Source organism: Gadus macrocephalus, chromosome 23 (genome assembly GCF_031168955.1).
Source record: "Gadus macrocephalus chromosome 23, ASM3116895v1".
NCBI classification, from domain to species: Eukaryota; Metazoa; Chordata; class Actinopteri; order Gadiformes; family Gadidae; genus Gadus; species Gadus macrocephalus.
Genome location: NC_082404.1, coordinates 2,319,817 through 2,342,725, shown reverse-complemented (window position 1 = coordinate 2,342,725; position 22,909 = coordinate 2,319,817). Strand labels below are relative to the sequence as shown.

At 51.1% G+C, this 22,909-nt stretch overlaps 1 protein-coding gene across 1 annotated transcript in view; it reads right to left on the bottom strand.

Moving 5' to 3' along the window:
- Positions 1-226: 226 nt before the first annotated feature.
- The window catches only part of drd3 (dopamine receptor D3), a 33,121-nt gene continuing 10,438 nt past the window's right edge, over positions 227-22,909 (bottom strand). The window contains exons 3-9 of the mRNA XM_060044998.1: positions 22,715-22,827; positions 8,175-8,311; positions 6,256-6,435; positions 5,511-5,584; positions 4,733-5,095; positions 4,549-4,627; positions 227-1,260 (exon numbers count right to left, since the gene is read on the bottom strand). Coding sequence (XP_059900981.1) covers positions 1,064-1,260; positions 4,549-4,627; positions 4,733-5,095; positions 5,511-5,584; positions 6,256-6,435; positions 8,175-8,311; positions 22,715-22,827 — 1,143 coding nt within the window. The 3' untranslated portion in view covers positions 227-1,063. The remainder of the gene's footprint in view (positions 1,261-4,548; positions 4,628-4,732; positions 5,096-5,510; positions 5,585-6,255; positions 6,436-8,174; positions 8,312-22,714; positions 22,828-22,909) is intronic.

Genomic DNA, 22,909 nt, shown 5'->3' with positions numbered 1-22,909 from the left:
CTCTCCAGTCTCTGAATAACCACGGTAACCCCCTCCCAGCCCACTCCTTCACTGTGATCCACAACATCTACACCACACATCAAGAACAATAGACATCAACACATTACGCTCTTTACTATGAGTCCCTCTCTTCTTCTGGCTCTGTGGCTCTGGTCCCAGGTGGCTCTGTGACTCTGTGGCTCTGGTCCCAAGTGGCTCTGTGACTCAGGTGGCGCTGTGACTCTGTGGCTCTGGTCCCAGGGGGGCTCTGTGACTCTTTGGCTCTGGTCCCAGGGGGGCTCTGTGACTCTGTGGCTCTGGTCCATGGCGGCTCTGTGACTCTGGTCCATGGCGGCTCTGTGACTCTGGTCCATGGCGGCTCTGTGACTCTGGTCCATGGCGGCTCTGTTTCAGTGGACGAGGGACCTCGCCGGACGTTCCCCCGGGACGCAGAAGACGGTGATTCATTCATCTGTCATTTATTATCTATAAATAATATTAGTTATCCTCCCAATAGGCAGTGTGGTTTCCAATCCGAGTGACGGCGAGACTACAGCGGTGAGGAGAATCCCATGATGGTTATCTCGATGCAGTGGAACGATGGAGTGCACAGCTGGGTGAGCAGCACATGAATAACTGTACAGGTCTATAGAGAGAATGTTCAACCATGTGGAAACCGGTATAAATCTTTAAAGGGAAGTAGGCAGAGGTCGTCTGGTACCTGACTGAATGCTCTCCCAGTCCAGAGCAGTCTTGATCCTGAGGCAGTCCTCTGTCTGTCTGTCCCACTAACGGCTTCAGCTTGTGCCCTCCATGTGTGTCACCCCTCATCCCCAAGTCCCTCCCTCCGCACCAGCGTGATGGGGGAGCGTCGGGCGGTCCTGTGATGCTGTCCCAGGACAGGTACGGGATGTGATGCTGCAGACTAGTCTGGGAGGACTGGGGTGGGGCTGGGTAACATGTGCACTAACCCCAGTGGGGACCAGGGTTCCTTCCCTTGACTCTACTCAACTCCATCACCACCACCATCACCACCACCACATCCAACACCATCACCACCACCACCTCCACCACCATCCCCCCCTCAGCAGCTCAGGATCTTGATGAATGCACGGCGGAACTCGACGTTGAAAGTGGTGTAGATGACGGGGTTGAGGGCGCTGTTGACATAGCCCAGCCAGGTGACGGCGCTGTACAGGGTGGGGGGGATGTAGCAGGTGCTGCAGTGGGTGTTCAGGATGTGGGTGACGAAGAAGGGCAGCCAGCAGATGAGGAACACCCCTGAGCAGAGGCAGCGGGGGGGGGGCACATATTTGGGAGGAGTTGAAGGGGAAATGGAGTCAATGACAGGAAAGTACAAAAATGCAAAATAAACACACAAAGAAGAATATATATATTTGTCCAAGGCAGCGTGCGGGGCGGTGAGTCGGTGGAGGGGAGGCGGAGCACCACAAAGGGGAAGGGTGGAGAGAGTGGGAGGCCAGAGGAGGACGGAGGATTCAGCATTACAGTGGTACAGCATCACAACAATAAACATCCATAGCTTCAACAGGCAAGTGTGGAGACTTCACTGTTAGCATGTGAGCATGTGAGCCGACTGAATCCCTAGCATGTGAGCCAACTGAATCCCCCACCCCTCCCTTTCCCAGTACTACGGTGGCCTGTACCGGCCTGTATTGTTTTAGGTCAAAGTTGGTATTCGAGTTTTGGCAAAAGCAAATCCCACCAATGTAAAAAATTTTATGGTTCTAAAAAGTGTAACTAATCTCAACAGGTTATTTCGGTCACCATGGCCATAAAGTGTTCTTACTGCATCCTTATTGGTAAAACCGAGTGAGTCCGGACCCCCGGTGTCCTGGCCCAACCAGGCTCATTCAATCTGGCCCCCTAATCATCCTCCTGTATAATTGGCTGACTCATCAATTCCCTCACTCTCCACCTCAAGCTGGTGTGTGGTGAGCGTTCTGGCGCAGATTGGCTGCGGTGCATCACCCAGGTGGGGGCTACACACTGGTGGTGGTTAGTGAGGTCCCCCCTTCACTGTAAAGCGTCTTTGATCGTCTAGAAAAGCGCTATAGAAATTCAATCCATTATTATTATTATTATTATTATTAATAAATAAATACACCTATAATTATCACTATCTGTTATATGTGTTGATCATCTGTATTGGTAAACTATCATCATAGACCTATAATTATCACTATCTGTTAAATGTATTGATCATTCATGATAGTAAACTACCATCATAGACCTATAATTATCACTATCTGTTATATGTAATGATCATTCATAATAGTAAACTACCATCATAGACCTATAATTATCACTATCTGTTATATGTAATGATCATTCATAATAGTAAACTACCATCATAGACCTATAATTATCACTATCTATTATATGTAATGATCATTCATAATAGTAAACTACCACCATAGACCTATAATTATCACTATCTGTTTTATGTATTGATCATTCATAATAGTAAACTACCACCATAGACCTATAATTATCACTATCTATTATATGTATTGATCCTTCATATCGATGGCAGTCGGCGCTACAAGCCAACATTTACTGGCTCTGTGGTATGTGAATATCGGATGCTTTTGATATTCGGATGCTTTTTTAGCGATACAACAGCAGTTGTATCGCTACAGTTTCTTTTTGGATAGCAAAAAGATTTCTCAGAAAGAGTGATAGCCTACATTGAGTTATCGAAGAGGAGTCTCTAAAGCATGGATGTATTAAAGCATGCAAACCCACTAATCATAATCCCCATCACCCACCGCGCCACTATTTTACATTTTGAAAAGTGAAACTCTGTCTTAATTTAATCCTCCCAAGTGGTTCTGCCACTAACGCCCCAGTGTCCTTTCATCAGGAGAGGGTGGAGCCTCCCGGTCTTCTGTAGCCTCCCGGTGAGACTGTAGCGCTACAGGCTCGATGGGGCTCATGAGTTTTAGGAGTTAAAACAACCGGAACCAGGCGGTGGATTCTGATTGGCCGCTCACTAGCTCCGCAAAGAGCCGGCGCCTGCTGGTGAGGTGGGCCCGACACGCGTTTGCCTGTGCCGGCGCTCGCCCTCTAATGAGGCAGACTGCTCTAATTATGGCCTCACCCAGCGAGACGGGAGGTGCTTCAGAGGGGGATAATGATGTAGAGAGGCAGCTGTCGCCCACCTCAAGATTGCGCAGTAAACGAGGCAACCTATTCTGGTTAACTGAAGAGCACCCAATATACCGTTATAACAGGGAAGGTCGAGCATGGTGAGCTTTGTCCTCTTGGTCAATAAACCTGTTAATTGTTTATTTTACATCTCTGAACCGAATGTTAGACGTGCGATTACAAGACTCGCATCTTTCTCTTTGACCCTTCACTCTTTGAGAGAAGCTTTTATCCTTTTATTATTACTATTATTATTATTATAATTACAGCGGATTCCTTAACCACAAGGCATTCAAAACTTTCTAGGGATTTGAATTGCAAATCAGCGTAAACTACGATACTGTAACGGAATGCAGCAGACCAATCAAGTGCACATATGTCTGTAGTGTATAATAGAACAATATGTAAACATCATAAACATCTTAAACCCCAAAATCATGTTCCAGCGTAATAACCTTGGACCTTTTTCCATTTAGAATCAAATCAAAAGAAAACAAAGTACCACCTCCTCACCAGGACCGCCAGGACCACCCGCCCCGCCTCCTCACCAGGACCACCCAACCCACCTCCTCACCAGGACCGCCAGGACCACCCGCCCCGCCTCCTCACCAGGACCACCCAACCCACCTCCTCACCAGGACCGCCAGGACCACCCGCCCCGCCTCCTCACCAGGACCACCCAACCCACCTCCTCACCAGGACCACCCAACCCACCTCCTCACCAGGACCGCCAGGACCACCCGCCCCACCTCCTCACCAGGACCACCCAACCCACCTCCTCACCAGGACCGCCAGGACCACCCATCCCCACCTCCTCACCCCGGACCACCAGGACCCCCCGCCCCACCTCCTCACCAGGACCACCCCGCCCCACCTCCTCACCAAAACCACCCCGCCCCACCTCCTCACCCGGACCCCCCGCCCCACCTCCTCACCAGGACCCCCCGCCCCACCTCCTCACCAAAACCAACCCGCCCCACCTCCTCACCAAAACCACCCCGCCCCACCTCCTCACCAGGACCCCCCGCCCCACCTCCTCACCAGGACCACCCCGCCCCACCTCCTCACCAGGACCACCCCGCCCCACCTCCTCACCAAAACCACCCCGCCCCACCTCCTCACCCGGACCCCCCGCCCCACCTCCTCACCAGGACCCCCCGCCCCACCTCCTCACCAGGACCACCCCGCCCCACCTCCTCACCAAAACCACCCCGCCCCACCTCCTCACCCGGACCCCCCGCCCCACCTCCTCACCAGGACCACCCCGCCCCACCTCCTCACCAAAACCAACCCGCCCCACCTCCTCACCAAAACCACCCCGCCCCACCTCCTCACCCGGACCGCCAGGACCAGCCCGCCCCAGCTCCTCACCAGGACCAACCCGCCCCACCTCCTCACCAAGGACTATGGCCAGCATCTGCGTGGCCTTCCTCTCGCGGGCATGCAGGCTCCTGAGGCGGGGCTGATGGAGGCAGGGCTGGTGAAGGCAGGGCCGGTGGAGACGGGGCCGGTGGAGGCGGGGCTGGTGGAGGCGGGGCTGGTGGAGGCGGGGCTGGTGGAGGCGGGGCTGGTGGGGGCGGGCGTGGCCGGCGGGCCGCAGGGCGGTGTGGGACCGTCCATTGGACAGCTCCTTCACCTCACAGCTTCTCCTCACTGACAACCGCTTGCTCCTCCGGGCCGCCCCCTCCTCCTCCTCCTCCTCCTCCTCCTCCTCCCCCTGCCCCTGCCCCTGGTCCCACCCCAGATCCTGCTCCAGGTCCTGCTCCAGGTCCTGCTCCAGGTCCAGGTCTGTGCGTCCGCAGGAGGCGTGGCTGACACTGCAGTAGTGGTTGGTGTCCACTGGGGGCGCTGGCGGGCCGGCCCCCGGACCCGTCTTGGGCCGCTTGCGACGGAGGCACATGGACAGCAGGTCAGACTTGGGGGGTCCGGCCGGCTCCTCTGCCCCCTGCTGGGAGAAATAAATGGCAGCGTCATGGCGATCCGCAGCGGCGGGAACGTCTGACTTCACCTGACGGCCCTGTCTTCATCCAAACACACGCCCCTCGTCGCTTCATCACCCCCCCTTCTCCAACACTTACACCCAGAGGCACACACACTGGGTTATGCTTTGTGTGGAGCCCCCCCTTACATCCCCGGGCCTCGGACCCCTCCAGCCCCCACGGACTGCTGTCTGTAGCCCCCTGCTGTCGTCCTAAAAAACACACACATTTACACAAACACGCACACACACACACACACACACACACACACACACACACACACACACACACACACACACACACACACACACACACACACACACACACACACACACACACACACACACACACACACAACCACACACCTACACACATACTTACCACATTTATCCTGATAGGTGATAGGTCTGCCCTCACATGGGATGCCTCCGGGCAGGTCTCCTGGGAGGAAGGGGAATACAAAGCAAACAATGTTTAGCATATACAGGTAGAAGCTAACCTATGGGTTAGTTAGAGCAGGACTCAAACCGCCACTACACGACTCACCCACCCAAAATGAAGATCGTTAACACAATTCTCTGTTACTTCTAAAGAGTATCTTGACTTCGACTTCCCGCTTACTGTTAAAGAGCCAAGAGTGACCCAGCTACTCTCATTCTGAACTGTCTGAAACATTGAGAAGAAACTAACAACGGCCCGCAGCAGTCTCCTCTTCTGACCACTGCTCCTCAGAATGTCAGCAGTGCAAGAGCTTATCAGACCTCCTCAGAACTTCATCTGGGCTTCAGCACCTCACAGCTACCAAAACAGAACAGATAGATCAATTATAACAACATTGTCCCAGCCTTTCTTCTTCGGGCACCAATAAAACATAAATTATTTTATTATCATTTAGTTTCTATATTCACCATTCCATTTATGTGACCCTTTTATCCAAAGGGACTTTGGAGAGAACATGTAGTTCCATGTCATAATAAAGTTATCCTGATACTAATGTCTCCGGGCAGACTGCACGCATCAGGCTTCAAGCCCAGAATGACCCGAGTCAACAGCCAACTGAAGCGCTGCCTAAGGATTGCCGAGGCCTCGTTAGCCAGTGCTGATTGGCCGATCGCAGAGAGGCGGGTCAGGCCGGGCTGCACCTGGCTGCTGGCCTGGCGGAAGGCGATCCTCTTCCTGCGCATCCGGAGGAAGACGTAGATGCGGATGTAGACCAGCAGCGTGACGAAGAAGGGCAGGTAGAAGGACACCACCGAGGAGTAGATCACAAACTCTGGGTTGGAGATGGAGCAGACCGTGGGGTTGTCTGGTTGGTCAGGGAGAAGGAAGGAGGGGCCATCCATTAATGAAACCTTATTTATAAACCGTTGAAACAGAGCTTCAAAAACAAGGACAGAAATAAAACGACATGAGCAGAAATTCATTTGATGATCACACTTCAACACTACCTCATTACTAGTGAATTTACACCAAAAAGGTGTGTTTGACGATGGCATCACATGATCACATCTGATTCCTTTTGTTACGGGAATATTGTACAATGACTCTTTATTGTGGTTTGCTGGTTCAAACAGAGCAGGTTCAACAAGCTTAATGCTGTGTACCGTGCAACACCTGACCCTGATAATCGGCCTGGAGCATGAGCAGGGCGGGCCGGACCCAAGCGCCAAGGAGGACGGACACTGATGCTACAAGACCCACATGCTCCCAGGAACCACCGCCCTGGAGGACGGACCTGCACCTGATGTTAGATCCACAGGCTCCCAGGAACAACATCCTCCCTCCTCCCTATCTCCCCCCTCCTCTCCCTCCCTCCGCCACACACTGTGATCCTAAGATCTAGACTAGAGGTCATCCCTACAGGAAATGAATCACATTGCATTTCCCATATCAATCATGACTGAGTCCTGAATAACAAGATGGATTCGAGGCTCACACTCATCAGATCAACGTAACATAAAGACATGTACATGGTAAGAAATAGCAAACATACAAATAGAGGCAGAAGAACATGCAATTCAATTCAAATCTCCCAAGAACAACAATATGTATCAGTCAGGAATACATAAGGCATCAGGGCAGCAGAGTGACCCCCTGAAACAGGCCCTGTGACTGCCTGTTCACATTCATAGCGCTCTGCAATTCCTCCCCAGTATTAAATTACGATGCCAAAATCGGACCGTGGAGCCTTTTCAACACATCGTAATAGATACCTGATGAGAATACCTTTCACCCGAGGTAATAACCCTAGGCAGATTGACAGAGAACGGTCCTGCAGGCACAGACCACAGTTGCTGGAATGCATATTGCGTGTTAGTGCTGCCATCCCCCAAACACGACGTTAGCTGACACCCTGTTAACCCTCCTCCCCGTCCTCCCCCTCCCCCTCCCCCTCCCTCACTCTGGATCCATCATGGGCCAATCATGCCTCATCACACAGGAAGATGGAAGAATCCCCCTCCCCCCACGGTGTCACGCGGCCCCCACTTCTTTGAGGGAATTGGGAGGGGGGGGGGGGGGTGCGTGTGTATCTAATCCGACGAGAGGATGGACTTGATGTTTATCCTCAGCCCCCGGTTATGTGTGTGTGTGTGTGTGTGTGTGTGTGTGTGTATGTGTGTGTGTGTGTGTGTGTGTGTGTGTGTGTGTGTATGTGTGTATGTGTGTGTGTGTGTGTGTGTATGTGTGTATGTGTGTATGTGTGTGTGTGTGTGTATGTGTGTGTGTGTGTGTGTGTGTGTGTATGTGTGTAAGTGTGTGTGTGTGTGTGTGTGTGTGTGGCTGGGTGGGAGGGGGGGATTCTGATCGTTTCATTGCAAGGACTGTCGTTGGAGAGGGACGCCTGGCACAGAGCCTCCATGTAGGTTGTGTATGAAGGGTGGCTGCGTGTGTGTATACACAGGCTACTTATATATGTATAGGAATTCTAGATGTGTTTGCTTTATAGGGCAGAGTATTCTATTTTAGATAGAAGATATTTCAGGAGTATGGCAGATGGGTTTATTCATTGATTGTAATTGGAGTACATTGTCATGGCGGTCTCACCTGTCGTGTTCAGTCCGAACAGCAGGGGGCAGGAGACGGCGAAGGCCAGGAGCCAGACCGCAGCGATCATGAGGGAAACCCGTGTCCTGGAGCTCTGGGTGGTGTTATACAGGACGGGCAGGACCACTGCTGTGTACCTGCACAAGGTTCACACACACAAACACACACACAGTCATAGGTGCACACACACACACACACACACACACACACACACACACACACACACACACACACACACACACACACACACACACACACACACACACACACACACACAGTACCAGCTCAACTTGCCTTGGTTCAGCCCGCCTTTTTGTGCGTTTCACCAGACTGAGGTACCTGGTACTTTTTTAGCCTGACAGGTTCCAAGAGAGCTGATCTGATACTTTTGTGTGAAGTTAACAGGCTGCAGGCCACTGATTGGCCAGAGTGACGCCACTGGACAAGTAATGATGAGCGCGACACCCGACGCCCAACCGCGTCACACAGCATCTTTAAATATTGCTATCAGCGTCCAGGCAACAATAGTGATTGATCGCAGGAACAGCGTGCAAGTACACGCCGTGGACCGTGACAGAGGTGGAGACGCTCCTGTGTGTAGTCTTGTGGTCGCGTATGCGTCGCAGTTTCGCGCATGGGTGCAATGACAACCCGCCCGCCCTGGTACTGTCGGTGGAAACGGTGCAATACAGTCATAGGTACACAGACTCACACACAAACACCCACACACACACACACACACACACACACACACACACACACACACACACACACACACACACACACACACACACACACACACACACACACACACACACACACACACACACACACACACACACACACTCATAGATGCACACAATCGCAAACAAATCATCTAATTTGTTGAAATTCTCTTTAAATCCCAACAGCAATCGATAGTGCTCTGACAAAATAAAAATAATAAATGTGTGTGTGTGTGTGTGTGTGTGTGTGTGTGTGTGTGTGTGTGTGTGTGTGTGTGTGTGTGTGTGTGTGTGTGTGCTCAGAATGCATTCTGATGTTACTACTACCAAAGGGGTTTAGCGGTCGTTGTTAGAGTCATTACAGGGGTCGTGACCCAAATGATAGTGACTCAATGGTATTTGGACCACAGGAAGAGTGCCATGAACGATTACTCTCATCACACTAATTATTCTTTTCTTTCTATTCTCCAGGCGAAGTAAAGAGGGGTGACCCAACAGAGGAAAGAATTGTAATAAAAAAAGACTACTCCCTCCCTCCCTCTTGTCCCTCCCTGCCCGCTCTCCTCCATCCCTCCCTCACTCTTGTCCCTCCCTCCCTCCTCTCCTCCTTCCTTCCCTCCCTCTCTCCCTCAGTCACTCCCTTATCTCTGCCCCTCCTCTCCTCCCTCCCTCCCTTCCTCACTCCTCTCCTCCCTCCCTCCTCTATGCTGGTCCCTCTTGTTCTCCTCTATTCCTGCAACCTGGCCTCTGTTTACTCTGCAGGTATGGAGTTAGAATCATGCCAAAACCCCCCAAACGTGTTTTACTCACGGACAACGATTCACACACACACTCAGTGTGGTTTGCAAATACAAAACATCATTCACAAACTAATGCATTTTGCTTCAGAAACAAATACAGTATGTTTTACACATACAAAGAAACATATTTCTTCAATTACAAAAAAATATCCTCCAAGTAGGTGCCTACAAACTAAAATCTTTCAAGTACATACTAAAATCTTGTGCAAAAAACAATTCTACAAGAGTACAAGTACGGAAATCTGAAAGTTGCGCGTGGATCTGAAGGCATTTGGCGTGGATCAGCAAGGCAGAAAATTAGTGCCAAAAGTCACGTGACAAACAAATGTCCTGTCATTCACACTACACAACAGCAGGTGGCGCTGTTGAGTCAGTTCAAGGCCGCCAGGACGATCGCCATAGTAACACGGTAAATAAATGGCAAAAAATAGGCTGAGAACGAATTTGCATTTGCGATATGTTTAATAAAACGTAATCACGGACAAAATACGTTTTTCAGAAAAACGTAATTGAGAATGCCGAATAGTTCTCTGGGAACGTAATTTTGATGAGATAGGGTTGCTCTGTCAGTTGTCAAAAAAAGCGGACAGATAGCGGACTCTATAGCAACGACCTCAGCTACCCAACACTGATCAAAAAAATTATTGTTTCTCTCAATAAAAGCACAAAACAGGACAACTGATGTCCATAGCCTTAAACCATTACATGTTGTGTAATTAACAAGGACACGTTGGTGTAGTTGTGTTGAGTAATGTCACAGATTTCGCCGTTAATGTGCAGCCATCGGGTCTTCCGTTAGCCAATGGGATGAATGCTCATAGCTTCATATATTGCCGTGGAGGGATTAGGCCTACATTGTAACGAGTTGAGAACCCCATGCGTCGAAAAAATAAGCACAAGGGTACCCTTTTGCGTCAGAGTCTGAAGCCAAATGGCGCGTTTCCACTGCAGGGTGCGGTACGGTTCGGTTCGCAAAGGTGCGGTACGGATTGCGTTTCCACCGCCAAAAGTGGGCGTGACCCGGACTGAGCCGTACTCGTTTTTCCCTCGTCTTCAGTACTCCTCCGTTGGGGTACTGAGACGCCTGAAAGGGTGCCGGAAAATTCGAGCTACACATCCCCTCCGTTGATTGGTCGACAGAATCGTCATTTCCAGGCGACGTGGGGATAAAAACAAACAAACAGTAGCCTCAAGGTAGGGCTGGGCGATATGGGCCAAAATGAATATCTCGATATTTTTTTACTATATCTCGATACACGATATATATCTCGATATATTTTGAATCTCCTCTAGAGCACATCATAAATGCTCGATTCAACCATGTCTGGCATAATGTTACGTCAGTAATAATTCTAGTATTACTGAAACATAAGTCTGCATGTAGATTACATGAAACAACATATTGTTTAAACTCATCAGTGCTTTCTATTGGAACAATTTAGAACTTGCACATAAGAAAAGGAAAATCACAGCAAGTTAGATTTACCAACACAGCATTTATTCTAACCGTTAATTATTTATTAACAGTTTGAATAATAATTATTATATATACACTGCCAGACGAAGGATCCAGTGCTATTCTTTTTCGAAACCAAATCCTCAGTTTCCATCCTTTTTTCTCTTTCTGGCTGTTGTCACTCACCAGTCGGAGGTACACGCACCTACAGCAGCGCGCCTTCCAGACTACGTCACACACGCGCGTCCATGAGAATCTCGTGGACTCGCAATGGGCGGGGGGAGTGAGTTTAGAGAGCCACCGGAAATAGCGAGAGAAGGGAACGCTGTGCGTTAAACAAACCCCGAGAAGCCCAATCCCTAGGAGAGCTCCCCACGCTACGGCCATCAGGAGGCGCACAGAGCTTTTATCCGTGATATTATGTAACCAATTATCAGTGATGTTGATAGGTTTTCAATGTAGTGAGTCCCCGGGACCCACAGGTGGCGAGTTGGGTGGGTCCCTGAGAAATTCAATGGGTCCCGACTCCCCAGTTTAAAAAATGTGTTTCTTTTTTATTATTATTCTATTTCTTAAATTAAATTAATAGTGTTAAACTCCTTGATGGTGGTATGATATGGTTAGAGCTGGAGTACTCAACCGTTCATGTTTAACACTAGAAACGCCGGGCCATTTTTACTTACTCCTAGCGCCGCAAGAGGGGTCAAATGACCCCTAAGTCATTTTAATGAGAGGCTGTGCATTTGCACATAATGATCACTAGGTGGCGCCAATGAGCTATTACCTCGCGAGCGCCACATTTGTGTGTGTGTGTGTGTGCAGGGTGTCTACAGGTATAAGCAAATTAAATTTAAGACTTTTTAAGACTTTTTAATACCCCGCGGCCATCCTGGTGTGTGTGTGTGTGTGTGTGTGTGTGTGTGTGTGTGTGTGTGTGTGTGTGTGTGTGTCACAAGGGTCACAAGCCTAGTCCTCACGATTTTGTCATAAATGTACATATATTCAATCAGAAGGATTGCAAAAAAATCCTGTTTGATTTGCTCATTCGACACGAATGAGCACAGCATCGAGTAGTGGAAACGTGGGTTTATTTTCTATGAAGTTCGTATTTTTAATTGTTGAAATGAAATCAGCGGTGACGAGCTAGTTGTTTTGGTAGCGGCTAAATTAGCATGTCGCGATACTTTGTACAGGGGATCACGTCTGCGCCAAGTAGATGCGCAGAGGGTTGAAACAGCGCTTGTCCGATCTGCTCACAATAAGGTTTCTTTGGCCAGTTACTGTGATTAAACACGAGTTGTTTAATGTTCACAATGTATCGTTTTTCATGGGGAAAATGAGATGCGTCCCCGGGACGCATGGATAGTGAGTTTAGTGCGTCCTTTCAGATTTTAATGCGTCAGGGACGCAGGACGCGTACCTAGCAACATCACTGATAATTATATTATATTATATATTATTATATATAGAGCTCCGGGAGTCGCAAACGGCAACAATCACTTTCTCCTCCGTGCTGCAGTTCACCCCGGACTGCACTGCACCGAGTTTGACGGTTGAACGCTGGTTGGCTGTTACGTTACACATGTCACTCAGTGGCCACGCTGTTGAACGCTGATTGGCAGATACGCGTCTCTACGTTCACTTTGTATGAGATCTTGTCGCCCCGTCGCGTGAAAGCACAACGAGTATGCCGGCGGCGGCAAAAAGAAACATTGCGTCCCAATTTATATTCGATGTTCGCGATATGGGCATTTTATACATCCCCTGGAGAACATCTCGCGATACATCACATATATTCGATATATCGCCCAGCCCTACCTCAAGGTATTATTCTTTACAATGAACATGTCGCGTAAAACGCTTGCTTAGGCAAAGAAGGAGGTGGAGACGTTCCTCTGCATTCTTGGGGAGGAAGACGTTGTTTACGTAGCTGCCGCGGCGATCGACATCCGGCCTACCATAAAGGGTACTGTCGGCGGTGGAAACGCGCGACCTCGGAATTGAGCTGGGCTATACCGCCCCCTCCCTACCGGACTGAGGCGAACCGAAGCATACCGCACCCTGCAGTGGAAACGCGGCAAAAGTCACTGACCGTTCGTCAAAAATCAGAGTGCTCGGAGTGAGAATGTGTTGCAAATAAAGATTTTGGGGAGAAAAAAAGATCGTCCTGGCGTCCTTAAACTGACTCAACAGCGCCACCTGCTGTTGTGTAGTGTGAATCACAGGACATTTGTTTGTCACGTGACTTTTGGCACTAATTTTCCGCCTTGCTGATCCACGCAAATGCCTTCAGATCCACGTGCAACTTTCAGATTTCCGTACTTGAAAGATTTTAGTTTGTACTTGGAGGATATTTTCTTGTAATTGAAGAAATATGTTTCTTTGTATGTGTAATACATACTGTATTTGTTTCTGAAGCAAAATGCATTAGTTTGTGAATGATGTTTTGTATTTGCAAACCACACTGAGTGTTTGTGTGAATCGTTGTGTGTGAGTAAAACACGTTTTGTGTGTGTGTGAATCGTTGTGCGTGAGTAAAACACGTTTTGTGTGTGTGTGGGGTTTTGGCATGATTCTAAATCCATATGCAGGCGTTAGAGGACACTCCAAGACAAAATAGAGAGTGAGAGAGAGAGAAAGAGCGAGAGCGAGAGCGAGAGCGAGAGAGAGAGAGAGAGAGAGAGAGTGTGTGAGTGAATGAGTGAGTGAGTAAGAGAGAGAGAGGGAGGTAAACCCGCAGCCTGAACCCTGAAACAAAGCGGTTGCATCTGAGCCAATGAAACAGACCCTCGAGGCGCTAACACCTAGACATCATATATGCTCACTGGTTTCCTACTGGAGCACAGTGAACTGGTTCTATTTCATGTAGGCTACGCCGTCTAGGCTTCGCCTTATGGGCTTGTCCCGTGCGCGCGCCTGCGCGCGCTGAAAATTCAAACTATGCACCTATCAGCGTGGGCACCGCCCACATTTCCCACGGTATCGTGTCTATATAACGCGGTGTATACCGTCGCTCATCCTCCCTTTTCTTTCAGCACTTGTGCTTATCAGCGAGAAATTGAGAACTACAATTAAGAAGATGAGAACTTCAACACGGATCTCCCAAGCCGGTGGCAGCGGCTCGGGCGAGGCCGCGGACAAACGGCCCTTTTCAGGGCCACCTGAGAGCGCTCCTAGAGCTAGGTCCTTTTCAGGACTCCTATGCGCCTCCTCTCCCGCCTCCCTGGCACCGGGTGACGGGCACTTGGCGTGCTTTTGGTGCCTCGGCGCCGACCACGCCGCGGCTGCTATGGCGGCCCCCGTCTCCTGTGTCGCCTGCCGGGAGCTGCCTGAAGAGGGGATCCTCTCCAGGCATCTCTTCTTTTCCCCTGCGGTGGAAATGGCTGACGCCATCGACCTGTTCGGACCTGACGTCGACGATGGCATCATCGACGCCTCCCTGGACGACGTCTTCGGCGACTCGGCGTCCGGTTTTTCCCGCTCTCGGGTTACAACCGCCACCGTCATACAACACGAGGGTCCGCGCCGGATGACCGATCTCTTCCGGGAGATCATGGGTGAGGCGGCGGCCATCAAAGGGATTCCCATGCCGGTCCCGCCTCTCGCCCCCGTATCTGACGATATGCAGGGCGAGTGCTTTCGCACCCCATCTTTTTCCCGGCGGGTTACCCAGTGCCCCTTGTTCCCGCCTTTGCAGCACTTGTTTATTGCTGCCGGTGAGGACCCTTCGACCCTGAAGGCTCCGGTAAGATCCTACACGGATTTCACCAACGTGGAGGGGTGGGCCGATACTCAGGCGAGGGGGACCCCTCGCCTGGAGCCTCCCCTGGCAGCGCTTCTCTGTCCGGGCGCCGGGCTCCTTAACGAAAAGCCGCTGCCCCCCGACCGCCTCCAGAAGCAGATTGTCGGCCTAACGGACAGGGTGTTCGTTTGTGCCTCTCAATCCGCGGCGGCGGTCAACAACATCGCCCTGCTCTCCTCTGCCATGGTCTCCTTGTCGGCTGACAGGGAGGCCTACGGCCCGGAGGAAGCCGCGAGATGGCTGGCGGTTTCCCGCTTTTCCAGCGCCATCCTCCAGCTATGCCAGCCGATAGCCGTTTCGGCCGGCCAGCATATGGCGTGGGCTACCATGATTCAAAGGGTCATATGGCTCTCCCACACTGCGGTGCCGGAACGAGAGCGGGCCAGCCTCGTCCAGGGTCCACTAGCGCCGGATGGCCTATTTGGTCCCAGGTTCTCCGAGGTGCTCGCGCACCAGCAGTCAGTCCGTGAGAATCGTTCCCGGTTCGGGACGATTCTCACGGGCTCCTCCCGCCAGCAGGCTGAGAGGAAGCGCGGTCTAGGCCGGTCCCAGCGTTCCATGGGACCGCCTCCGACTCCAGCCCCGGTGCAGCAGCCGCAGCCGCCGCGCACGGGGAGAGCAGCAGCGCCACGGACCGGGAAGTTCCGGACGCTTGCTCCTACTTTTTCTTTCCCTATTAAAGAAAAGAGTAAAGACCGTTCGGCCGAACGGCAGTACATGGTACCTAAAGAGCGATATTCCCCAGGCCACCTGCGTCCTACGCTTGTGGTGCGCTCCTCCATGTTGCCTATTTCCCCCTCTCAGCCCGGTGGCTGTAGGGTGACGGTCGGACGGCGTGTTCACATGGCCTCTGGTTCACCTGCTTCTAAGAAGCGGCGTCCCTTGGAGCCTCATGGACGGATCAGAGACTCGTTGCACGAGCCCGTGGATACGGCCGCTTGTACCGGTCTCCTGGTTCCCCACATTATAGGTGAGGAGATGGGTCCGCGCGCTGTGGCTACAGCCTGCGGACAGCGCATTTGCCTTTATGGGGATGGCGTACGAGTACCAGTGTCTGCCGTTCGGCTATTCCCTGGCTCCGCGCACCTTCTCGAAGTGTGTGGAGACGGCGTTGGAACCGCTCAGACGTCAGGGAAAGAGGATTCTCTTCTACCTAGACGATCTGCTTATTCTGAGCAACTCAGAAGAGACCGCGAGAAGGGACACCATGTTGGTGATAAACCATCTCTCCTTCCTGGGTTTTGCCATCAACTGGGAGAAGAGCTCCCCGCTCCCCAGCCGGCAGACAGTCTACTTGGGGCTTTGCCTAGACTCAGCCACCATGATTGCGATGCTTTCGCCTCCTCGGCGAGACGCCATCCTGTCGGCGCTCTCCCGTTTTCACGTTCGCAGAAACGTGACCGCACTGTCCACCATGCGCCTGTTGGGGCTGATTGCAGCTGCCCACCCCGTGGTCCCCCTGGGTCTGCTTTTTATGCGCAGACTCCAGCGGTGGTTTGCTCGCCAACGGTTGGACCCCAGGCGACACAAGCTCAGGGTGCTCCTCGTCCCCCGTTCGGTGTCGCCAGACCTGGAATATTGGAAAGGACCCTCCGCCCTTCTCAAGGGTGTTCCCCTGGGCAGGGTGGCGTCCTACGTAGTGGTCTTCACGGACGCCTCGTTGACGGGTTGGGGAGGAACGTGCCTCTCTCACTCGGTCGGAGACGAGTGGCGCACGCCCCCTACAGCACACATAAATGTGTTGGAGCTCGACGCTGTGAGGAAAGTGCTGTTGCATTTCTTTCACCTGGTGCGCGGCCGCCACGTTCTGATCAGGACAGACAGCGTGTCGGCGGCGGCGTACATCAACAGACAGGGGGGAGTCCGCTCCCCTGCTCTCCACCGAAAGGCGGTCGAGCTCTGGCTTTGGGCTCATCAGTATCTCCGCAGTCTGAGAGCCCTGCATATCGCGGGCGCCCAGAACTTTGGGGCGGACCTCATGTCTCGAGGCGGTCCCCGCCGAGACGAGTGGCGGTTACATCCCGACATTGTCAGACTGATCTGGCAGAGGTTCGGGACAGCGCAGGTGGACCTCTTCGCGTCCCGGGAGAACACGCACTGCAGGTGGTGGTTCTCCCTCAGCCCTCGGGATCTTCCCCCGTTGGGGGTAGATGCGTTGGCACACACACCTTGGCCGCGGGCTCTCTTGTATGCGTTTCCCCCGCTCCAGCTGATCCTTCCTCTTCTGGAACGGGTCAGACAGGAGAGACTGTCCCTGATATTAGTGGCCCCGGAGAACCGTTCAGCTCTGTGGTTTCCAGAGCTGGCCGCGCTCTCGCGGTCGGCGCCTTGGCCAGTACCATTCAGGCCGGATGCGCTTTCACAGGCCCACGGGACGGTGCACCACCCGCCCGATGTCTCGGGACGGCTGTTGGTTTGGCTCCTGAGAGGTTGATCCTGCAGGGCAAAGGTTTGCCTGAGACGGTTATCAACACTATTCAGAGTGCTCGTGCGCCTTCTACTTCTTCCCTCTATGCGGCGAAGTGGTGCGCCTTCTCTAATTGGTGTGAGACGAACCACGCTGTCCCATCTCAATGCGAGGTGGGAAGCGTGCTTTCGTTTCTGCAAAACTTATTGGAAAAAGGTTTGGCCTTCTCCACTATCAAGGTCTATGCGGCAGCCGTTTCGGCTGGCCATGCAGGCTGTGATGGTGGACCGATCTTCAGCCATCCACTGGTCAAGAGATTCTTGCGTGGGGCTAGACGGGTTAGGCCTGTTTCACGCGTGCTTACACCACGCTGGGATCTCCCCACCGTGTTGCGCGGATTGTCCAGGGATCCTTTCGAGCCTCTCTCTCAGGCCCCTTTGGATGCCCTGTCATTTAAGACGGCGCTCTTGTTGGCCTTGGTTTCTGCCAAGCGGGCCGGTGAGCTAACCACTCTGTCTGTCAGCCCGAGTTGCTTGTTGCTAAACGAGGACAGCTCCTTCGCGTTGCTCAGACCTAATCCTGCGTTCCTCCCGAAGAACATTAATAGTTCTTTTCGGTCGAGGGATATTGTGCTTAAGGCTTTTCACCCCCCGCCTCATTCTAGTGAGGCGGAGGCGGAGTTGCATCTACTGTGCCCGGTTCGGGCGTTGGCTATGTACGTGAATCGCTCGGCAGCGTTCCGCTCCACACAACAGTTGTTTGTGTGTTATAGCGACGCTAGCAGGGGCCGCGCTCTCTCTAAGCAGCGGCTTTCTCGCTGGGTATGTGAGGGTGTTTGCCTAGCCTACTCTCGGCAGGGCTTGGCGCCACCGTTGGGCGTTAAAGCTCACTCCACACGGAGCGTGGCCGCTTCAACGGCTCTACTCAAGGGCGTTTCGGTGGAAGACATCTGCGCGGCTGCGTCTTGGTCTTCCCCCGGCCCCTTTGTCCGTTTTTACATGTTAGACATGTCCAGGGGCTCACTCGGCAACTCTGTGCTAGAGTCCGGGACCCCTTTTACGGCTTAAGAATATAGACATGTTCTTTAAAGCGTCGTGGTTGGATTTCCTCTCGCCGGCTGGCGAGTTGGACTTGATTACCAGTCTTACTCTCCCACCTTTTTTCAAATGAAAAACAGGCTAGGGGGTTTTCTATTGGCTCGCCAATTGTCTGGTGGTTTTGTTTACCAGTATGGCACTCCCGCCGTTTTCTTCAAATAAGAAACGGCCGAGAGAGTCCCATTATTGGAGAGCCGAATTCCGTAGCTCCGCCCCCGGTGGTAGCGGACCTAATGGAAACCTAGTTGCTCTGGTTTTTCTTTTCCTTTCATGGGTTCCATGAAGCACGGAATAGAGCCGGAGTCGACTCACTTACAGACTCACTTTTTTCTCCCTTGATCATTGCCTTGCTTGATCTAGGAGGAATTAGTTTTTTATAAAGCTGTTGTGTTTTACACTTCCTTGGCTTTTTGAGTCTTAATGTGTTCTGGTGACTTAGGTCTTTTTGACTGGGGTCCAGCAGGAGTACATTGATCGGGCTCCGCTCGCAGCTTCACCTTAGCCCATAAGGCGAAGCCTAGACGGCGTAGCCTACATGAAATAGAACGATAGTTATGTTATTATAACTCTAGTTCTATGATTGTAGGCGTAGCCGTCTAGTTTCCCACCTGCTGTACCCTCCAATTGCTGAAAGAAAAGCTTGGAGGATGAGCGACGGTATACACCGCGTTATATAGACACGATACCATGGGAAATGTGGGCGGTGCCCACGCTGATAGGTGCATAGTTTGAATTTTCAGCGCGCGCAAGCGCGCGCACGGGACAAGCCCATAAGGCGAAGCCTAGACGGCTACGCCTACAATCATAGAACTAGAGTTATAATAACATAACTATCGTTTCCTGCTCAGAAACACCTTCTCTGGAAAGATGTCTGCCATGTGTTCAGTGTTGGGAACGTTACTTTAAAAAAGTAATTAGTTATAGTTACTCACTACTTGTTCCAAAAAGTAACTGAGTTAGTAACTGAATTACTCTATAATAAAAGTAACTAGTTACCAGGGAAAGTAACTATTTGCGTTACTTTAAAAAAAAGAAAGTTCCTATATGTGAAAGATTTGGATTTTTCTGAGCAGTTTTCACTTGGCCTGAATGTGTTAAATGGTTGAACTGCCCATTCAAGGCCCTGATATGCTTCCAACTGAGGCCCCGTCCACACTAACCCGGGTAAATCTACAAATGCATCAATATTCATCCGTTTAGTCCTTCCGTCCAAACTAAAACAGAGAATTCCGACGCTGAAAATGATGCTTTTCGAAAACGATCGCTGAGGTGGATAAATGTGAAACCGATGGGTTCGCGTTGTAGTGTGGACAGACGGAGGCTTTCAGAAACGATGACGTTCGATTGCCATGACACTGCCACAAGCTTGCGCTATAGACCGAGAAGCTCATCAAAAGAATGGCAGGTGAAATGCAAATGAGGATCTCTCTGTACATTGTACTAATTTATCTCCAGAAACAACTCGACATATTGAGTCAAACATAATCGTTGCTCCAACGCCGAACGTGGAACGTGGATGCAAAACATTGTGAAAACGATATGAAAACGATAGTGTGGACGGTGATCTTTTTCATTGTGGATGGGCGTTTTTACATTTACCCGGGTTAGTGTGGATGGGGCCTGGATTTCAATTTGCTTGGTTGCAAAGGCTGTGGAACATCTGCCAGATAGGTACTACAGAAAATTCCAACTTTTCATCTGATTGCTCCGTACTCGCCATTTCTGCTGCTTCATCGATTCGGTTTGGTGTGTGCGTTTGCGTGTGTGTGGCGCGCGTGTCCTGGCTTGTGTGTAAAAACACTGGCTCCGATTGGCCACCATGAAACATGACTCTGCCTTAGCCAATCATAATCGCTTATCTCGTTGTTAAACCACCCGGTCTCCTCACTAGCTCTTTGTGTTTGGAGCCAGGGATGCGTTCGGATTACGCAGTTTATTCAATCAATTCATAGTAACGCACTGCATTTTTCGTACAGTAACGGTAACGGCGTTGTAACGACGGAAATAGTAATTAGTTAGAATACCCCGTTACTGAAATAATAACGGCGTTACATAACGCCGTTCTTTTAAACGGCGCTATTCCCAACACTGATGTGTTTAAGTTCTAATAGATGGTGTGAAAAGCGTTGTGGTGCGAATGTGCATGCTCTCTAACACTAACTCTAACTCAAATTCTAATTCTAACTCTAACACTAACACTATCTCTAACTTTTCATGCACTGCTTAATCTGATACAGCCATTGTTCGACTATGCTCCTCAGTTGGAAAACTGCTATTGTCTGAGTATACTGTACATGGCCGTAAGAGAATCGATTCATTGGCCGAAGCATGTCATGCCCCGGTACGATAGGTTGCGCTGTACCCATTTAATTTCTAGTTGTAATCGCCACGGCTGACCTCTTTACGTCCCCAGCAACAACAAAGCATGTGGTCACGGGTTGCTGACTGGCTCTCCTTGATTGTTGGCACCGCCCCGACTCAGATTAAGCCGGGTTGAAGATGGCGGCTCATTCTCTCTCTCACTCGTTGTGAAGACTGACGCTGGCACATCCGCACCTTCGTTCATATATAACGTTAACATCGTTACATCACATTTGTTAAAAGCTTGGGGGTTATCTTCTGCACGTTTTAATTTAGTTTCAGTAAGGGTAGACATTAAGATCAGTGTTTTCTGGGGAGCCATTTTTTTTTACCAGCGAGGCAATACACTGGTCTATGGGGGGCATGTGAACCAGACCATGCTCCCCTGCATTGTGCATGGAAGCCAGGGTCCTAGCATCAATGTCCCAGTGGGCAGATGCCCTTGGATCCACCCAGCAGTGCTTCAGCTCCTTCAAATGGCAGGTGAGGGTGGGATATCAAAGGATGGGGCTGCAGGAATCCGTTTAAAGAACAGTTCACAAGCTTCACGCAGTGTTGCTCGCATGGGCAGGGTCCCTCCCCCAGCTCAGCACTCCCCGAGCTCCTGAGGCAAGGCTCTGAGCCATCCTCGAGCCTGTATATTCCAGGCTCAGCCACCTGAAAAGACTGTTCAGGGTAAGGCCCTGGGGATAAATTCCCCACTGCGGGCCTGAAACATGGCATCGTCCCCCTCCAACTCCCAGACAGCCGCCTGAGGTGGGGTAGGTGGAGCCCGCTCCAACGCTTTAAGCTGTTCTAGATCAGCTTGTAACGCCTCCATCTCCTTGCGAGAGGGAGCCTTCTCCTTCACCCTTTTAAGTTCAAGGCTACTGCGCTCTCCATGGGGCCTGCCTCTTCGCTTTTTCCGCTGTTTGCGGGAACCAGAGCTTCCACAAGGACCCCAGGGGATGGAAGGTCATCTCCAAACAGGAGGCCTTCCACCTGATGCAGCCTTCCCTCTCTCACAGAGAGTGGTAAAATCCCACAGTTCATGCATGGGTCAGACAGGGCTTCGCTAAGGTGACCGAACCCCAGACACTTGGGGCACAATTCATGGCCATCCTCAACCTGAAGCTGAGCTCACAAGAGGACATCATTGTTCAAAATCAAAATAGGTGGCCAACCAGGGAAACAGAAATCCAACTCCAACACCAACTCTAACACCAACTCTAACGGGGCCTGCCCGTAATTCCGACACCTCATTGTTCCGACGTCTCAATGGTCCGAAATATTTCCCATTAGATCGACATGCCACTATGCAGACGGATCAATGTTACGAAAACGGAACCCATTGGTCTGAAGGGCCGTTTGTCCGACTTTTAAAAAATGAGGTGCATTAGGCCGACGGATCAATATGCTGAATAGGCCTACATATAAAGAGTTTTATACCTCGCTCGCGCTCTCTCTCTCTCTCTCTCTCTCTCTTTGTCAAAAATTTTAGTGTGAGAGAGAAAGAGAGGGAGAGAGAGAGAGAGAGAGAGAGAGAGAGGTAAAACTCTTTATATGTAGGCCTATTCGGCATATTGAACCGTCGGCCTAATGCGCCTCTTGTTTGACTTATCGGACAAACGGCCATTGAACAGTCGGCATAGTGGCATGTCGATCTAATGGGAAATATTTCGGACCATTGAGACGTCGGAACAATGAGGCGTCGGAATTACGACATGGCACCACTCTAACACCAACTCTAACACTAACTCTAACATTAACTCTATCTCTATCTCTAACGTATACACGTATATACACAATCACTTGCAGCCGCAATCAACCACACACACACTCACACTCACAAGCACACACACCCACACTCAAACACAAACACGCACACACTCACACACAAGAGAAGGTCGTACCTGTCGATGCTGATGGCACACAGGTTGAGAATGCTGGCTGTGCACATCATCACGTCTAGCGTGACAAAGATGTTACAGTAGAGACGACTGAAGACCCAGGCCCCGCCCACCACCTGCACGCCACACACAGGAGTTTTGTTAGAACACTGTTAAAACAACACTGTTAGAACACTGTTAAACCAACACATGGAGCTC